At 45.9% G+C, this 17,625-nt stretch overlaps 1 protein-coding gene and 1 long non-coding RNA gene across 3 annotated transcripts in view; one reads left to right on the top strand and one right to left on the bottom strand.

Moving 5' to 3' along the window:
• ZCCHC24 (zinc finger CCHC-type containing 24) overlaps positions 1–15,232 on the bottom strand; it is a 114,810-nt gene extending 99,578 nt beyond the window's left edge. Inside the window, exon 1 of one of the 2 annotated variants that reach the window (XM_056352135.1) lies at positions 14,379–15,232. In XM_056352135.1, the coding sequence (XP_056208110.1) occupies positions 14,379–14,618 (240 nt within the window). In that variant the 5' untranslated portion in view covers positions 14,619–15,232. The remainder of the gene's footprint in view (positions 1–14,378) is intronic. The other variant, XM_056352136.1, reaches the window with a different exon arrangement.
• Positions 7,974–17,625, top strand: part of LOC130155152 (uncharacterized) — a 42,100-nt gene continuing 32,448 nt past the window's right edge. Inside the window, exon 1 of the long non-coding RNA XR_008823932.1 lies at positions 7,974–13,051. This is a non-coding gene — a long non-coding RNA (uncharacterized LOC130155152). The remainder of the gene's footprint in view (positions 13,052–17,625) is intronic.

The raw sequence follows: 17,625 nt of genomic DNA, 5'->3' as shown, positions 1-17,625 counted from the left end.
AGTGACAAAACAGATCTATCTGCTGCCTTCAGTGGGCTTTGAATTGGATATCTGGCTCACAGTGGTGACTCTTTCTTTTCTACATAACCTTTATGTTGAGTTATGACCCCCATTAAAAGGGAGCAACCTGGCGCTATGACTGGACATTATGTAACTCGCTCCACCACCAGCCCTTCTTGGCACATTTCAGGTCAGTACAGAAACGTAAGTGTTGCAATGACCACAGTTTTGCCCGCGCTGTCAGCAAACCTTTACAAGCTTTTGTTTGTTTCAACTATGGCAGGCAGAAGCCTTGCCAAGGGCCAGAATCCCATCAGACTACAGGCTGTACTGACACCACATCATCATCTTAGCAGCCACCAACGGCTCTGTGGCCGAAGCATGACACATGGCCACCTGGTTCGGCTGGCAGGGCATTTGTGCAATACATGCCAAAGCTGGACACGCCAAAACATCTAGTCTACACACACCACCATGCAACGCTTCCCTATAATCATCTCAACGCCCAGTGCTAAAAAAGGAAAAAGACACAAATATAACATCCCAGAAGATGACAGTAAAGGAGAAGATGGACATTGCCGACGTCACTGGTGCTTCAAAGAACAATGAATTCATTAAGGAAAATTCCTAGACGATCCCAAGATGCAGCCCAACCCTCCTGGTATAGGATCAGGCAAACTGCTTCAGCAGTTCCTGCCAGTCTGACCTGGAAAATCTTAAATCAGTTTAACTCCAAGTCAATGTGAAAAACACATCAATCTGGCACTTGAAAGATGCTATAAAGAGCACCAGCACAAACGGTGCTACATCCTGTTGCTAGCAGTGGAAATCCTCCAGCTCCTTCAGAAGGAGACAAGGAAAGAAGCCGTTCCAAAAAGCCAAGTTATATAATCAGGGTGGTGGTGGGAAAGTTCATCCCAGCCCCGGGAATCAAACAGTGAAAGCTCAGGAACATGTAATTAATATGATGAAAGCAAATGGTGATTTAGTCCATTTTGTATTTGTAAAAGATGAGGGGTGAATGAATATTGCTGAGATGCATAAAGCAGGAGGGGTTTGTGTCTGAGGCACTTCATTGAGCAAATCAGTAGTTCAGCCCTTACCAAGTGTTTGCACTGCTGCAAAGGGGATTTTTAAGAAGGGGTTTGGACAAAAACTTCAAATTAGCTTCATATTCCAGGCGGATGATCAGAATGTCAGGGAGAACGCCGATGGTCTCAGACAGACAGTAGCAAGAAAAACGGAGAGGAGGAGGGAAATGATTCTGACTCATTCTGGTCTCGAGTGTATTGGTACCCATCTGGGAGGTGGCAGGGACACTGCTCCTCCGATGTATTCCACCAAAAGCAATGGCTGCTTTGTGTTCAGTGCGCCACTAGCCAAACCAGCCTATTTCTTTAAAAAGCAGGCAACAAATTATGCCTCTCAAATGAAGTCTCCTTTTCAGCTACAGCAGGATAGAAAGGATCTGGCAGTGAAAGGGTTAGCGCTCTCAAGAAGCTGAAAGACCAGCTACAGGTCCTAATTACAAGGCTCATCAGGCCAGCTGCAATGAATTCAGGCTTTCCTTATCTTGCTGTACTGGGAGAATGGGGGATCTGGTGGTAAATGTTAGAAACTTGCTCTGTGGGAAGTTTGATTGTTTGTTTGTTTTCCTTCTTACGAAACTTGTGGGCTTAGCTGACTGTGAACCAAACTGAAAATCTGGTGGTGTACTTTCCAAAGGTAACCTTTGCTCAGTAGATCTTTAAACAGTATCTGTTGGTGGTGTTGGGAAGCAAGGTTTCCTTTGTTACTTGTTTGCTAAGTGTTTCCAGTTAAAGCACACGTGATCTGTAAGGTTGCAGCGTGGTCATTCATGAAAGAGGCGGCTATTGTCCTCTATAGCTTTGTTACTCTGATTTCCAGTTGGGTAACATATGTGAGTGACTCAAGAGTTCCAGCATCTAACTCGCCTCTGAAGAAATTCCTAGTTAAGTGAAAAATCTGGCAAATGCTCTTGAATCCCTTGGCTGGTCCCTGCCTTTCGGAGACAGCTTTTGGGACTGAGATGCCAAGGAGACACTAAACCAGAATTTATCTCTTCAGCTTCTTTTTTAGCAATGGTATAATGTTGAAAATAAAGACAGCGGTACTGTTAAGAATATGCCACAAAACATTTGAACAAATCAGCGGTGAGTCTTACTTTCCAAATTTCCCACTGGTGAGGCTACTGCTTTAGCTGTAAAGGCATTCTTATGAAAGGGAGCAGAAAATGCAGATAGCATCTTAATTATGACAACATTTAATTCTGCCCAGAGGCGACGGGATTACCTATCTTCCAGAACAACTGATACTAATATGTGATGGCAACCTGTTTATGTGGGAATGGCACCTTGTTATTGGGACTTACAGGAGTTAAGAAGCAAAGCTTTTAGGTATGGAACTGGAAATGCAGAAGCGTATCTGGAAAATTCATTTTCTGCCTTAAGTTCAGTTTGTGGCTGCTGGACCCTTAGGGCAGTGATAAGGGGGTGCAGATACACCAGTTACCTGAAACTAGAATGATCTGTGCTGGCTGACGTGGTTGATAAGCTGCATCTGGCCAGTACATTTGTTTGGTGCTCTCTGCGTTAGTATGATTTGTGCTACTGGCTCTCTCTCTGTTTGTTTTAATTGCACATACTGAAGTGAGGTCCTGTAGCATTTCCATATTCCTCTAACACAGTCCAGTCATCAACTCTTCCACTGCATGAAATAGTCTGTAATTGAGAATCAATGAGCAAAGAAACTTTGATGACTTATTTTTGCTTTAGTATGTTGCCAACCTAATAAAGCAAACAAAAATAAAGCAGTCTTAACTTCCAGAGTTAAGTTTAAGTCAGCAGGCGCCATGGCTGTTAGAAGTTTGTTGGGAAAAAGAGCTGGGTTGCCCCATCATCAGTGTGGAACAAGTAAGGTTTTCATATACTGCAAATTATAAACATTCTCCAGTCTGTGAAGCATGTATGATGGTAACCAGACTAGCCACACTAATTACTAGCCCTGCACTGAAATGTCAAAAGGTGCTTAAGTTATCAGTTTGGATTTTCACGAAGATAAGAACTGAGTACATCCCCGTGCTGTGTCATGTATAAAACAGTAGGCCAGACAAGTCACTGCCCTCTCTCAGTTGCTGTTTTCGTGTCGGAGGAGAGGGAAATCTGAAGCTACCCAGACAGTAATTCAGTGGATTGTACGTGCTAATATACAAAACTTAACCTGAGGGCTTGTATCTGTCTTCTCTGCTAGTGCCCCAAGGCTTGCTTCTGACATGGGATTTATCTGTGGGGCCATGCAATGTGTGTGAAAGCACAACCGTTGCACCTGAAGGCAATCATGTATGGAGAAGTGCACTTCAATTCTGTGACTGTTCTGCGCTTCATCCCTTTATAAGTGTTCAACACAGTTCCCTGGTTTTGTCCCCACAGAAAACATCCGATACAGAATCAATGTTTATGGCCGACCCCAAAGCCTTCTGAAAATAGAGGGATTAAATGAAAATACTCTCATAAATTTAGTTGCATTGATTTGAGCCAGAAGAAATAGAGAAGTTTAATTACCAAGGCTGAACTGGAAAACCTCAAAAACTGCTCCTGTATGGCTTATGTCTGCTTTAACTCCTCTGATAAATTATAGATACTTTTACAGAAAACAGTTTAAGAGTTTACTCGGTAACATTTTGTCACTGGACAATGGCAAGCAAAGCTCATCACTCTGTGAAGAAAATGTTTGCCTGAAGGAAGAAAAAAGACTTGGGCTTCTGCTTCCTTCTGAAGTCGATGTTTAACTGTCAAAAAAACTGGTCTTTGGGCTGACTTTAGTAAAATGTGAATTACTCAAGTTCCTCATCTAAAAACACAGATAAATGTAGATTAGCCAAGCAAGCCTTAACTAACACATTCTTGTCTAGAATACCTTAATTCATCCTTCTTCTGTAGAGAGTTTTAGATAAATACATGCTTATATTAAACTGCTAACACTAATGCCTACTTCTAAATATTCTCAGACAGACAGGACCAGGACTTCCCTTTTGCAGAAACTTTTGCCTCCTTAAGGAGACAACTACAAAAGCGGCATGACTTGCCAGTAGTTGTGAAGCAAGTCAATCGTAGGGCGACAGATCTATCCGCTGGATCAAAGATTCATCTAATCTAGCTATGCCAGATCTGACAGCTCAGCCGATTGCGGCTTCTCAGGTTGTCATCCCTCATCACTGTCGAGGCTCTGCAGAGCAGCAAGTGGGTGCAGCACGCTCCTCCGCGCGCGCCTGGCGTACCTTCAGTGCACGGCAGGGCTGAAGAGCAGCGTGTGCCGCCATCTCACCCTGCTTTAAATCCGTTCACCTTCAATGTTTTGATCCAAGGCTTTCAAAGAGTTTCATGGATCTGTAGATCTTGAAAATGGGCTGCTCCCTGGCTGCTATACAGTAGTACAGTACTACACAGTAACACAGTGCTGATGGTGAAGTTGCTCGGCCATGGCTGCCAGGCCTGCTGAAGCTCAGGGAGGCCTCTCAGCTCCCTGCCAGCAGCATGACCCTCCTTATTTCAGCCCCAGGGAAAGGTCTGCTGTAGATGCCAGCGAGGACACTTGTTTTACACAATGTACCGGGACCTCACAAAAAGCCTTCAGTGGCAGTGGAAATGTGAGAGAGGAGAGGAGAGGACAGAGATTCCCTCCCGTCAGAGGTGCACGGCCTCGGGGGAACTTTCTGAATCTCTCACCACACTGCAGGGGTCTTTTTCATCCACTGAACACTAAACAACTGCCCGCTTAGGTCAGAGTGTCTCTTTAACATAGGAGCACTATATTGGGGACAACGGAGACCATTCACATTGCAAATTACTTTAACACATCCCCACAGGGCCTGCCCCAGCACTGCCTGCAGCTGGGCCTGCCCCGGCTGCCAGCCTCCCTCACCTGGCCAGGAGGGCCTCAGCCAGGTACCTCAATCCCATCACCTCCTCCCTTCGTCCGAAAACAAGCCTATTCTGTGGAGACAGGGCTCTTGGACGAGGAGGAGGTTACAAAGGTTGTATAGTATGAAGTCGGGGGAGAAACGGATGGACATGTTTTGACCCCTGCACTTTCGGTTAACATCTCTGTTTCCTGCAGGAAATCTTGTCTCAATCTGACCTGCAGTTTGAAAAACAAGAGTCGGGTTTCCTCTCATTTGGTGGGTCTTTTGACACTCCAAACGTAAGAAAAATAACACCCGGAAATAGGTATGTGCCTGTTCAAGACACACTTAGGAAAGCATTTACCTCCTGTGCAGCTCTTGTGTGATGAAAGGTTTTGCTAAGAAACATCCATTTTGGGTTAAACAGAACTTTAAGTCTGAGACAGTTTTGTTTATATCATTTACATTCAGTAATGCCTTCTTGGCACAGAAACTTCTGCGATGGCTGCCAAAGTTTAAAAGAGGCAAAGCTAAGGTCGCTGTCAGAGGTAGAAACAATACATCATCTGCCCAGAACGGGCCCCTCGCAATGCGCTTAGGGCCTCAGGTCCTGCACTCACGGGAAGACAAAAACTTTTATTAAACTGAATATAGTGAGGGAAATAAATTATTTCCATGTACTGAATGACAAGCTGGAATTCATTTTGTGACTCCAGCCTTTAGATAGTTTTATCTACATTTAAAGCCACCCTCTTCATCAGTTGTGATAGAGCCCAGCTTAAAGCGTGACCTGAGCAAGTAAACCTAAAACTGCACAATCTGCTTCAGATAAATTATAAAATAACAGCTAAGTAGTCTGATTTCCAATTAGACTTAAGGATTTATTTATATTTTTTTTTCAAGATTGGGTCCATTAGAGGAATGAATCTATTACTCTATTACTTTCTGTTGCAATGTATGTTGGAGAAAGATGGTTATAAGAATGTCTCTGTATTTCAAGGACCACTGATGCTCAAACCCTCTCAAGAGCTCTCACTAATACCCCGTTTTCAGGATGCAATGACTGTACAACAGTTCCTTTGCTTTCCGTTCAGCGACAGGTATCCACAGCCCTGATGACTGCACACAGATAGCTGCCTAGCAGGTTGGCTTAGTGTGAAGTAGAGGCTCTGAGTCCCCTGCTACAACCACAACCAAGTTTAGAAACCTGGAACCCCTAGGTTGGCAAGGGAAACTTCTGAGAGCAAGCTGATCCCTTTAAAATGTTCGCTTGGTTGGCAGTTAGCTGGATGAGATGCAAATATAGATTTCCAGATTCCTGCGATCCTTCTAGGGCGTCACACTTGTGTTCACTCAAAAGAGACACCAAATGTTGCCATGTGCAGGGACTAGGTGTGGGTGGTCGTTTAATATAGCAGGAACAAATTTCTGTTTGGATATGAGAGCAAGAGACCTGGACCATGAGGACATTTGCTTATCTTCAAACTAAACCTGTAGAAACACAAAATATATTTCCTAAGATTACAGGTTAGGAAGACCACGCAGCAGCTCTCCTATCAGCAGCAGCTGAATGAGCTGAGAAAGAAAGGACCTAGAAGATGCTTCTTAAAATTCCTTTTAGTCAAAGTACTGGACTCATTACTATTTGCTTGCACCAAAACACGTAACAGAAAGTAATGAGCTAGGCTTCTGATATGTTAAAACTTGAAAACCACCGTCACTCCCAACAGATGCGCTGGCCTGGCTGAACAATGAGGGACATGGACAAAGCCCAGGCCTCATGGCCCTGCATTTATTCTCCTTTTCTCAAGTGAATCTGTCTATAATTTCAGGTTCTACTTTTAGTAGATCACAGATTGATTCTAACTTTTCTGAGAATAAAAACTGACCTGCAGGAAACAAGAAGTGATCTAAGCAGTGACATTTTTGAAATGCTGTCTGAATTATGTCAGCATTACTGTAAGATTTGAATAGCTTCGTAAAACTTAATTGGTTCCTTTGATCCATTATAACTTCTCTGGAACCCAGACAGAACCTGAGTAAACTGCCATGAAGCAAAGACTTACATTCTTCCCATTTAATTTAATCATTTCATTGTGGCTTCCTAAAAGAGGAGGAAGGGCAATTCAGGAGAGTGGCAAAAAGGGCATCACACTGCTGGCAGTTTTCCTGGGGAACAGAAACCGAGGAGAAGTACAAATATCAACTGTTACATTTCATGAAACCATTCAGAAGCTTTAAGGTGATACTGGGTAGCACTTTTTAGGCAGCATTTATATGTATGCATCTGGTTTAGATAACAGATCACATTTGCTTTTGTTTCTATGTAAATTCACATTATTAGTATCATATGATTTAGCTGTGTAATACCTGTGCCTGCACCTTTCTGCATCTGCATGGTGGTGTTGTTTTTCATGCTTCTTAAAGTAGCATGGAAAAGATCCTGTGGTCTTAGATTTAAGTATCGCATAAATCAGGTGTCAGAGTCCTTTTACAGCCAGTTAAACTCTGAACTATAAAACTTTTCTTTGCATTAATCCTCACCTAGTGACTGTCAATAATATATTTTCTTCTAATTGTTTATTACCAAAGTAACAGGACTACTGGTAAAAGCTGCTTGCCGTCTATCATGTACAACTCCATAAAAAAAAAACAAACAAACATCAAAATAGGGAGGGGAAGGAAAAAAAAAAAAAAAGAGAGGGGCAGTTGACTTGGATAAAAGCAGTTTTGTACACCTCTTAGTTATCCATTCATTCCATACACTTCATAAATGAATATATTGGTTCAAGTCAAATTTGATTGTCTGATCATTTTTGCAATTCATTGGAGAAGGATCTTCCTTTTCTGTCCTGAATAACTAAGTCTGTGTCTGCAGAGCAAAAGAAGGGATGAAAAATCATTACCCAACACACAGTTACATCACCCCTTTGTTTGGGTGCCTTGGGATGGAAGACACTGTAAACGCATAAAATAACTGTACTGAAAGTTCTGTGTATAAAATAGAATTGTAACAAGAATTCTACATGCTTTTGCCTCCTATTATGGGTTGGAATGCCTTTTTCTACCTATTGCCTGGCAAGTTTTTCAAGACATGGATGTATCTGTGAGACAGAAAGTGAATTCCAGCGCTCCTCGCAATGAGGAGTTTCCATTCAAACTCAAAGTCCCAAGTGATTTTTTAAAGAGTTGGTAACAATATTCAACTGATCAGGAAGAATACATATAATTGGTCTCTCTTCTATTGCTAGCTTTTCTTTTCTAACCTATCGAAAAGAAGTCAATAGTAAAGCAGCAAGAAATCTTCTGGAAGACTTGATTTAGGTTCAGCAATTAATATTTCAGTTCCCTCCAGCTTTCCAAACAGGGTGCAGCCTTTGATGTGATACTAAGCAGCTACAGAAGACTATGGTGGGTAATACTTTTGTTGCCATAAAGTAAAGCCTAGCTGTAAATCATATTTGAACTAGTTAAAGCTAGAGGTAGCACAGGTGTGCTGCAGAGCTACAGCATCATTTGCTTCAGGTGTGGGGAGGGTAAGGAATTAACAAAAGAGGCTCTGTCTGTTACAGTAACTTCAACACATCTTCTCTTCTTTCTTCTGGGATCTCTCTGCTGTCCTGACTCAGGTAAGGAAGCCTGAGTAAAAGCAACATGACTGTATTTAGAGTACTTGCTTAAGAAAACCAAATGTGGATCTTGTGTGTTATCTTCTGCAATCGAATTCCTACTAGGTAATTCAGTCTCAGTGTGAAGAATAGAGTATCTACTGTATGCAGTACACTGCACTTAAAAAAAAACAAAACCAACCAAACATAACCAATAAATCCTGGGGAGTAAAGAGTCCAAAGTCACACCTAGGGGATACAAATAGAAGAGAGTCATTTGTATAACTTGAGTTTCCTGCTTATTATGCAAAATATAGATCTTATTTTCAGCTTCCACTTCCTATTGTACATTCACGCAGGGTTTTCTTCTTCCCTGGCAAAAGAGGTTGTTTTCCAAAGACAGAAGTAGCAAAGCAGGTGGCCATGGCTGCAGAAATAAGAACAGGGAGCAAAGAAGAATGCTTCTAGACTTAAAAGCCTGATTTTTTTGTATTTTAAAGCGCACATCCAACTGGAACTGGAAATAGAGTGGTTGTTAGCTCAAATACCTGTAATAATACCTGAGACTCTGAGTCCGTCATAGAGAGTGGGCTGTGAAAGCCCCACTTCATGTGCCGAGGCAGTATTGTCAGAAGGGCTCTAGAGCTGGCTGTGTGGGAGGACAGAGGAGGCTGATGCTGCCAAGATCCCCAAATGCATACTGTCTTCTGACTAACAGAGATCCAGCTTCCTGGAATCTCTTACAAGGACCAATGTGAGAACTGACATTTAACTACTTTACTTGAAAAGCAGTTTGAAAGGAGCTGACTAGCACTTTGAGCAGCCACAAAATACAATCACCCTGAGGCAGAAAGCACAAGTTCCTCCAACACATTAAATCTGCAGAAGGATAAGGGCGTGTTTACATGAAGATAAGCAAAATGTTAGTGTTTACATGAAGAACAGTGAGAAAAATGAAGATGAGGAAATCAGTCAAATAATAACCACTATTATTACAGGATACCTTCATGTACTGCAGGCAACCTGTGCACAGCGCTACTCTGACTGTCACTAACTATACTCAAGTAAGAGGAGATAATACTGTGGTTGTTTAGGCTGCAATTGAGAAGCAAGAAGTCCCAACTGCAGTGCCGAGCACATTAGGCACTTTATGGATCAGAAATATGCTCTGCATTAGAATAACTGATAATATTCCACAAAATGAAAGGAGCTGGAAATATTCTGGAGCATATGGCAATTTCTGCTATTCTGTGTCTCTGTTGTATTTGCTCTAGGACCATACTGGTTGTGAGCAGCCTCTTACAAGGTGTTTTGTTCTCTCTTTTAAATCTTTTAATCATGGTTGTTCTCAGATATGACACTTCATTTAGTACGTCAATGACCTGACCTTCCACGGCAACCCCTGTATTCTGATACTACGAGAATGGTGAATTTTTTTATCTTATAATCATCCTCCAAATAGATCTGTTATTTAGCCTAGATAAATCAATCTTCTTCAAGTATCAGGCTAGTGTGTATTCCTCTAATTCTGTGAAAGACTGATGGAAAACAAGTTTGTCTGATACAAAATGTATTTTCTGTAGAAATGCCAACATCCTTCCTTTCATACATTTCTGTTCTTGACAGTGTTCCTTGGGATTTTGTTGTTATTAATATATGAATATCACTTTCATATTAAGCTGCCTCATAAGCAGTATCTATCCCAGTGCTGCAGATCTGCTTCTGTTTCATGGGTGTTTGAATGTTATTTTCCACAGTATACTCTCTAAATTTTTTCTTGGCTCCACGAATTTTCCTTTCTGAGTGAGTGATCCACATCTTACTGTAGCAAACCAAACCAGCTCATGTTCTTTCATTCCCAGTTAGTTCCCCTCTTGTTTACAAAGATTGGATCTGGAAGTCCCAGAGTCAAAAACATGAACTACTTATTGAAAAGAGGGCTGATTTTCTAATCTGGTATATGTAGTTATTTGTGCTTAAATAAGATCGGGTTTAGTTCCAGAAAGTGGCTGCCATAGAGGTTTCTGGAAGGAATTCCCTTCTTGAAAGACACGTGGAATATTGCACGTGAGCAAATATCTCGCTGGGACGCAGGCTCCTTCTCATGTGTAAATATTGGTTCACGCCAGAATTGCCACTCTAGGTTCAAAGAAATAAGTTTTATTATTATAACATGGTAATTTCCAGTTACTGGTTGCTGTCTTTTCTTGACTGAAGTCAGCATTGATCTGGTAGCATGCCTACTGTCAGTACAGAAAAATACCATACGAGTCTTTTACCCCCTTATTCTAGGTTTCTCAATTATACCACTCAGTGACACAAAGCCACAGTTACCTGGCTGTGTCTCAAATGCATTAAATCCCATGTAACCAGCCCCACAACAAAACCTCAAATACTTGGCTCTGATGGATGGTGTTATAATGAGGGTGGAGCTCAGTTCAGTAGCCAATTTAATGCATCTTAATGTTCTAACATGCTTTCGTTTCATATCTAGGACAATAAATGCTGCAGTAAAGTTTTGTTTAAAGCACGTCTGTTTTGCAAAATGAATCTTGCATATGGAACAAAACACTCATTGTCGCTTTACTGTTTAAACCTTTATTATCACGGGTTTTTTTCCCTGGTACAATGGGCTTTTATGCACCAAACAGCTGTGTTCATCATGTTTATTTAGAAGGCGTCCATTGTAGTGGAAAAAGTCTGGAGGACAAAAATCTTGGTGAAGTGCAAGACTACTCTGTGGGTGCTGGCACCTTCTTTTTTTTTTTTCTGTCCAGTTCCTTTGGTCAGCATGCAAGTCACATACACAGGCACTGCCATGCAGACTTGCAAACCCTGTATAATAGCAACTTTTCACAAGTGCTGTCTCTTATTCCAAGCGCTCTCCTCCAGAAAGTTTCAATTGCAAGGCAACATACAGGACGTGTGACCACTTTACACCCTATGATCCCATCATTTCTCAATCTGTTGCTATTTTGGCCCCTCATTAGGTCACTTTCCAAATATTGTGTGCAGCTATGTGTCAATCATTGTCACAGCTCTGCTCTAGGCTAAGCCAACCCAGGACAAAACTGGGAGGGGGAAAAAAAAAGCCAACCAAACCAAGCACTGTGTAGAAAACAGTCAACGGTTTAACTGTGGAAAGCTATGTGTTGTTCCAAAGATAGCATAAGCCCGCTTGATGCAAAAACAGCTTACAGTACTAATGGTCCCCAAAATAATTTTATGCAGCTGAAATACGTAGTGTATAGCCAATGGCATCTGCAAATAAACAGATGTTAGAATCCCAAGAATTAAGAGCATGACATTGTAGGAAACTCTTGGTTCACTCCTGCCAAAAAAGCAGTTGAGTTTCCAGTTTCTGGAAAGAACGGAGCACCCAACATACTGACAGAACTTTTTTTGAGCAACAGTATCTCTAATACCTTCTCAACCCTTGAATGAAAGCTGCTGTACAAGCAGGCAGTGTTAGCCTGGGGAACTGAAGGGTTCCCTACCTTCTTTGGGGTACATCCCTCAGGACAAATGCATTCCCACGCCATCTGAGATAGCTGTGCCCCCTTCCCTCTTTTCAGGTTACCCTGTGTTAACACATAGTTTCAGGTAAAGACTGGAAACACTAAGTGTCTCTCTCAGCCACATAGTCAATGCCATTGTTATAACAGGCTGGAAAATGAACTGGAACAAACTAACATGCTTGGTCTTTTAAAAATACTAAAATATCTGTGTAGAATGAAATGGCTCCTTATTTCTGGAACAGTGGATGCTCTAGGTTTTCTAGAGTGAGCATTCTCACTTCTTGTCATTCATGTGTCTTGGGAAACTGTAATGAGGTTAAAAAGACCAGAATGAAGTTGCATCCGTACAGTTCACGGATGCTGGGAATCCATGCAGAAACACAGCGAAGGTGACTGCTGGGATCTGAAAGCAGCGTGGCCGGGGTGGGGGGGGAGGCTGCGAAGGGGCTGACTGCGTGGAGCTGGGGCTGCAGCAGGGGCCTGGAGAAGGCCTGGCATACTGGGGAAATGGTTTTCCAGAAGAAAGGACAGAAGCTTGGGGGGGGCGGGGGGGGGAAGGGAATGGATGGAGAGAAACGTAAGCCAAGTGGAAAGGGAGAGAGTGTGACAAAAGGATTAGCCCCTGCTTGCAGACAGTGTGTAGCAGAAGCAGAAAATGAACTCGGGGGGGACGGACAGAAGACCGGGGGGCGGGGGGGGGGAACGACACGGACACAGACACAACGGACTTTAAGGAGAAGAAAACTGTTTCTCAGGGACCTTTTCAAAGACTTCCTGAATGCAACCTCCATTTACTTCTTTCTTCCTTTTTCTCCCAAGAAGAAAAAAAGGATCCGCTGTGAGCAGAATGTATGGCTGACTCTAACAAACACAGACCTGAACAGAGTCCCAGTCTGGAGGGAGACCATTGCAGGCCGAACTCCTGGAGCCTTCTCGCTACCTGGGCACCACGAAGCTTGTAAGCCAAGCAGGAAGGGGCAAAATCTACAATTTGTAATCAACAGGTCAGTAACTGGAAGTTTAAATTACACTGCCTGTTAGTCTTTTTGCAAAAACCAATGTGCTCGCCAAGTCTGGTTTTAAACTGGGTCTGTTACGATGTGCTTAATAAGGCTGGGTACATGAGACTGAACAGATTTTGCACTAAATGCTTTCAAAAATAGTGTCTGTTTTGAGACTGGATGTGCTTTGTGAAATTCCTACAGAAGAAAAAAAATGCTAATTAAGGAAAAATGAGTGTGTATCTATAGCTCCAGCTCTTAATGTTAACAGCGACAACACCAGAACAGTAGGGGAATTTGATTTGTTTTTCATTAGCTGCCCCATACCTTTGCTGACAGAACAGCAATGTGTATTTGGGCAGGGAATGCTCTTTAAACCTACGCTTTAACATCAATGGCGCTGGGAGGACTGTGAAATGTCATTCCACGGGCAGCGCCAGAGCAGATCCGACGCACCATCCATCTGACCCTTGTCAAACGGAGCCACCACCGAACAGCTCTGGCCAGAGCCCCGTGGTGGGGAGCAAAGGCACGGGTGGATGTTTTCTGGAAGGCCGCAAGCTGCGGCGCGCGAGGTGCCACCTTGCAGGATCTCCATGCGTGAGAACCCCCCAGTGCAGAAGTGCTGGACCTCAACAACTTCCTGTGACAGGGAGTTCCACAGCGAATTGTCTCTGCACAGCCCGGGCTGTAGCTTCCTTCCCTCGACTTTCATTTAAGTCTGATGTTACGAAACGCCTGCAAAACTTTTTTTTCACTCAGTCTTTGTCACGTTCCTGCTTGTATCCCTTCCTTCCAAACACTGGCAGTCTCCCATCTCTCTGAAGTTATATATATTCTTTATAGCAAGCTTTTAAAGTATCGCGGGGGGGGGGGCGGGGGGGATTTTTGCACGTTGTTACGGATGTGGCACTTTTTGTGCGTGTTCCCCCCCCGGCCCCGTCCCTCGGGCAGCGCCAGGGCAGTCGGTGTGTGACCATTGACCAGAGTGTCAACACGGGCGGCGGGAGGAGGCGGCGGCGGGCGGCTTCGCCAATGCCGCGGCGGCGCCTCGCCCCGGCCCGGCCGCCGGCCCGTTAGCGGGACGGGCGCCGCCGCAGCGCCCGGCAGCCGAGGGGAGCGCGGCGGGAAGGGGCCGGGGCCGGGAAGGCGCTGCGGGGCCGGCCGAGCGTCCCCAGCCGCCCGCGGCGGGGAGCGGGGCTGCCCCGTCCCGCCGGCGGGCTCCGTCCCGGCGCGGGGAGGCTGCCGAGGCATCATGGCGGTTGCGGGCCCGGGGCGGGGTGGGGGCAGCGGGCCGGGGGCTGCGCGCCGGGCGGCGGCGCGGACTCACCTCGCTCCGCTGGAGCTGGAAGAAGCTGTTGAGATAGCTGGAGCTGAGCGAGGAGCCCAGCTCCGGGGTGCTCTTGGTGTAGCCGAGGTCGGGGTGCTGGGACGAGGAGGGCTCGGGTCTGAAGGCATCGAAGGCGCTGGCCTGGTGCGTGTCTTGCAGCGAGAGATAGACCCAGTTGAGGAGCTGGGCGGGCTGGTAGACGGACGCGGCGCTGGTGTCGATGGCTGACAACAAGCTCATCTTTCCCCCGGGCTCTGCCGGCGGCGGTCCCCGCGGTGCCGCTCCCCCTCCCCGCGCTCCGGCCGGCGCCGCTTTCCCGTCCCTGCCCGGGGCGCTTCCTCCTGGCCGCCCGGAGGAGAGGGGAGGCCGGGCCGGGCCGGGGGCTCGCTGCCGGGCCCCGCGCCGCTCTCGCTTCCCCCTAAGGCCGGCGGCGCCCGCCCAGCCCCAGCGCTCCGCGCAGCACGGGCATCGCTGCCGCCGCCCGCGGGCTCCGACGGAAACTTTCCGCGCTCTCCCTCCCCGCCCGGCCGGTGCCTGCCCCGCTATCTGTCTTTATTCCCACTCCCGCAGGCAGCGGCGGGGAGGGGCTGCCGGCGCTGGGGCAGCGGCGCCGCGCCCCCATAGGCCTCCCGCCCGCCGCGGGGGAGCGGGGGGCGGCCGCGCTGCTGGATGCCCGGGCGTCCCGGCGCCGCTCCGCCCCGCCCCGCGGGGGTGTGTGGCTGCGCCCGTGTCCCTGTCCCTGCACGCGTGGGGGTGCGGGTGCCCGTGTCCCGGCGGAGGGCCCGGGCGGCTGGCCGGGGTCTCCCCGGGCGGCTGGCGGCTGGCCCGCCTGCCCTTTCCTCCTTCCTGCAAACTCGGACGCCGAAGCGGCGCAGAGCCCTCCTTCCCAGGGCTCGCCGCCGGGCCGCTCCCGGGTGTTTTGAACTCCGAGCTCTCCTTCCCAGGGCTCGCCGCCGGGCCGCTCCCGGGTGTTTTGAACTCCGCAAGTTTCGCTCGGTCCGGGCCGCCCTCCCCCCGCGCTCTCGTTTCTGTTCCCGGCCGGCGCTCGGAGCTCGGCGTTGGCTGAGGTTCCTTCTGGTGAAATCGTTGCCAGAGCTCCGGGTTTCGGCGGGCTGGCTGGGTCACCGAGGATGCGCCAAGCCTTGCGGAGTCGGCGGTTCCCAAATAAGGCAGGCAAGCGACGCGATCTTCCCTTGGAAATCCAGCTAGGTAGCCCTGGGCAGGCTCCTGGGGAGCCTGGCTGCGGTGGGATGCGCTGGAGTTCCAGCGGAGTAGGCCTTTTAAGGAGTCGGTAGCACAAAAGGGGATGATGGATGATTGTCCTTTTAGGAAGGAGCCTGAGTGGGTAAGATGGTAATTACAGTTCATAAACTCATCCCTGCTGCCTCTCTTGCGAGGAGCGGAGTTGAGCCAGGCAGCTACTTCTCACTTTGGTACAAATACCGTGACAATCAGACTAGGAGTTTTCGTTAGAAAAGAAAAGGAAATCCCAGGAGGTAACTTTAAAACTTAGGCAAAGCTCCTTGTGCTCTTTCTTGAGTGACAGGAGACTAAAAAGTCATGTGTCCGCCCAATGGTCTTGGGGGGGAAAAGCCTTCCTTACTTAGATAACTGCAAAAAAATCTGACCTCTGAAACATCAAAGTTGGCATCCAGGTTTGCTGTAATGAGCCATACGTCTCTGCCAAGACTGAAGAAAAATCTCTGTTCTGAAAAGGAAAGGTTACAAGCAACAGAAAGTGTGGGTCAGCGTATGCTTGGTAGAAAACACTATTAAATTGTCAGCTGCAAACGCCAAAGATGGATGCATTCTGCTTTTGAGAGCAGGTAGTTAAGACAGCACAGCTATCTGCTTGCAGGAATTTAACTGAAGGTGAAGATTGTAACTTGCCAGAGCTGCAAAGTGAGATGAAGTTTGGAATAGCTGAGTCAACCTGAACTCCTTTAGTGGTGCTAATATTATTTTTTTTAAATACAAAGTCCTTGCAGCACAAATGCAGTTTGCTCATTTGTAAGCTGTCTTGGTTTATAAGCCCTTGGGAGCACATCTAAACATGTGTGTATCAGCATGAGTAGGAACAAACCGCCAGCGTGAAGGGACTCTGTAACTGCCCACGGCATAGGTCATAGTAGCAGAAGAATTATATCGTATTGCATCCCAAACTCAAACACTTTCACAGTGTTTTAAAGAAGCAAAAAGGTGAATGAGGCTTAGTGACTTAATAAATCGTGGATGAGGATTTTCCAGGATTTGCTGGTAACTGGAAAAAGAAGAAGAAATACAGATCGCGTCTGAGGAACTCACCTTTCTGTCAGATGGTGATAGTAAAGTCAGGATATGGTAGAAAGTGTCTAGGAGGGGGAACTAGCTCCTTGTTTTGTTACAGAGTTTTTTGTGGCCATGCTAAACCCTTCCTTAAAGGCAACTTCTATTCTTATCACTTCCCCCTTTCACTTGATAAATTAAAACAAAATACATGTGTTTTTATTTGACAGCTCCGCTGTTCACTCTGTATAGTAAAATGCTATGAAGCAAATGTGAGTTCTGAACAAGCAGAATAGATAGCGTAACAGGGTTCCTGTAGTAAAAGAGGTCAAAATGTAGAGTGGCTGAGGTGATACAATGTTTTGGGTGAAGAGGTTTTGGTATATGTTGATTATGGTGGGGTTTTTTTCCAAACTGAATATAGCCCTCATGGTGGTTGGTTTGATTGCTTTAGTTAGACACCACAGTACAGATTGCCGGGGGCAAGGGAAGGCAGAGTTAGTGCGCATTTATTACAGCAGCTGCATTCAGTGGAGCAGCAACCCCCTACGATGTCAGGGACGTCATGAGTTCCAGCAGATGCGTTTGAATGTTGAAAGGTTTTGGCTGTAATCTCCCCTTGATAGTAGCTCTGGTGGCTTCTAGTAACCATGCAGAGGAATGAGTGAATTGAATAGATGCTTTATTTAGTGTATCAAGAAAGGGAAAGGCTGCAAATGCCTCCACTATGAGTAGTTTAACTAAAGAGCACCCACACTTTGAGATTCATTTGTCATCCTGGTTTTCTGTTGCAGTTTCTTCTGGAAAAGTTTCTAGATGCTTCCTCTCCCTTTCTGGACTTAATACTGCTCTCAGCTTAGCAAAATGTTGTGCTACCACATTTGCTGCAGTCAGTTGTGTTCAAGATAGTGGTTTTTTTCATTGTAAGTCCCCTCTTTCTTCACCCCTAGAAGTCACAGATTAGCACGGAGAAGATTGGTAC

Source organism: Falco biarmicus, chromosome 9 (genome assembly GCF_023638135.1).
Source record: "Falco biarmicus isolate bFalBia1 chromosome 9, bFalBia1.pri, whole genome shotgun sequence".
Taxonomy (NCBI): domain Eukaryota; kingdom Metazoa; phylum Chordata; class Aves; order Falconiformes; family Falconidae; genus Falco; species Falco biarmicus.
This window is presented reverse-complemented; position numbering and strand designations above follow the sequence as displayed.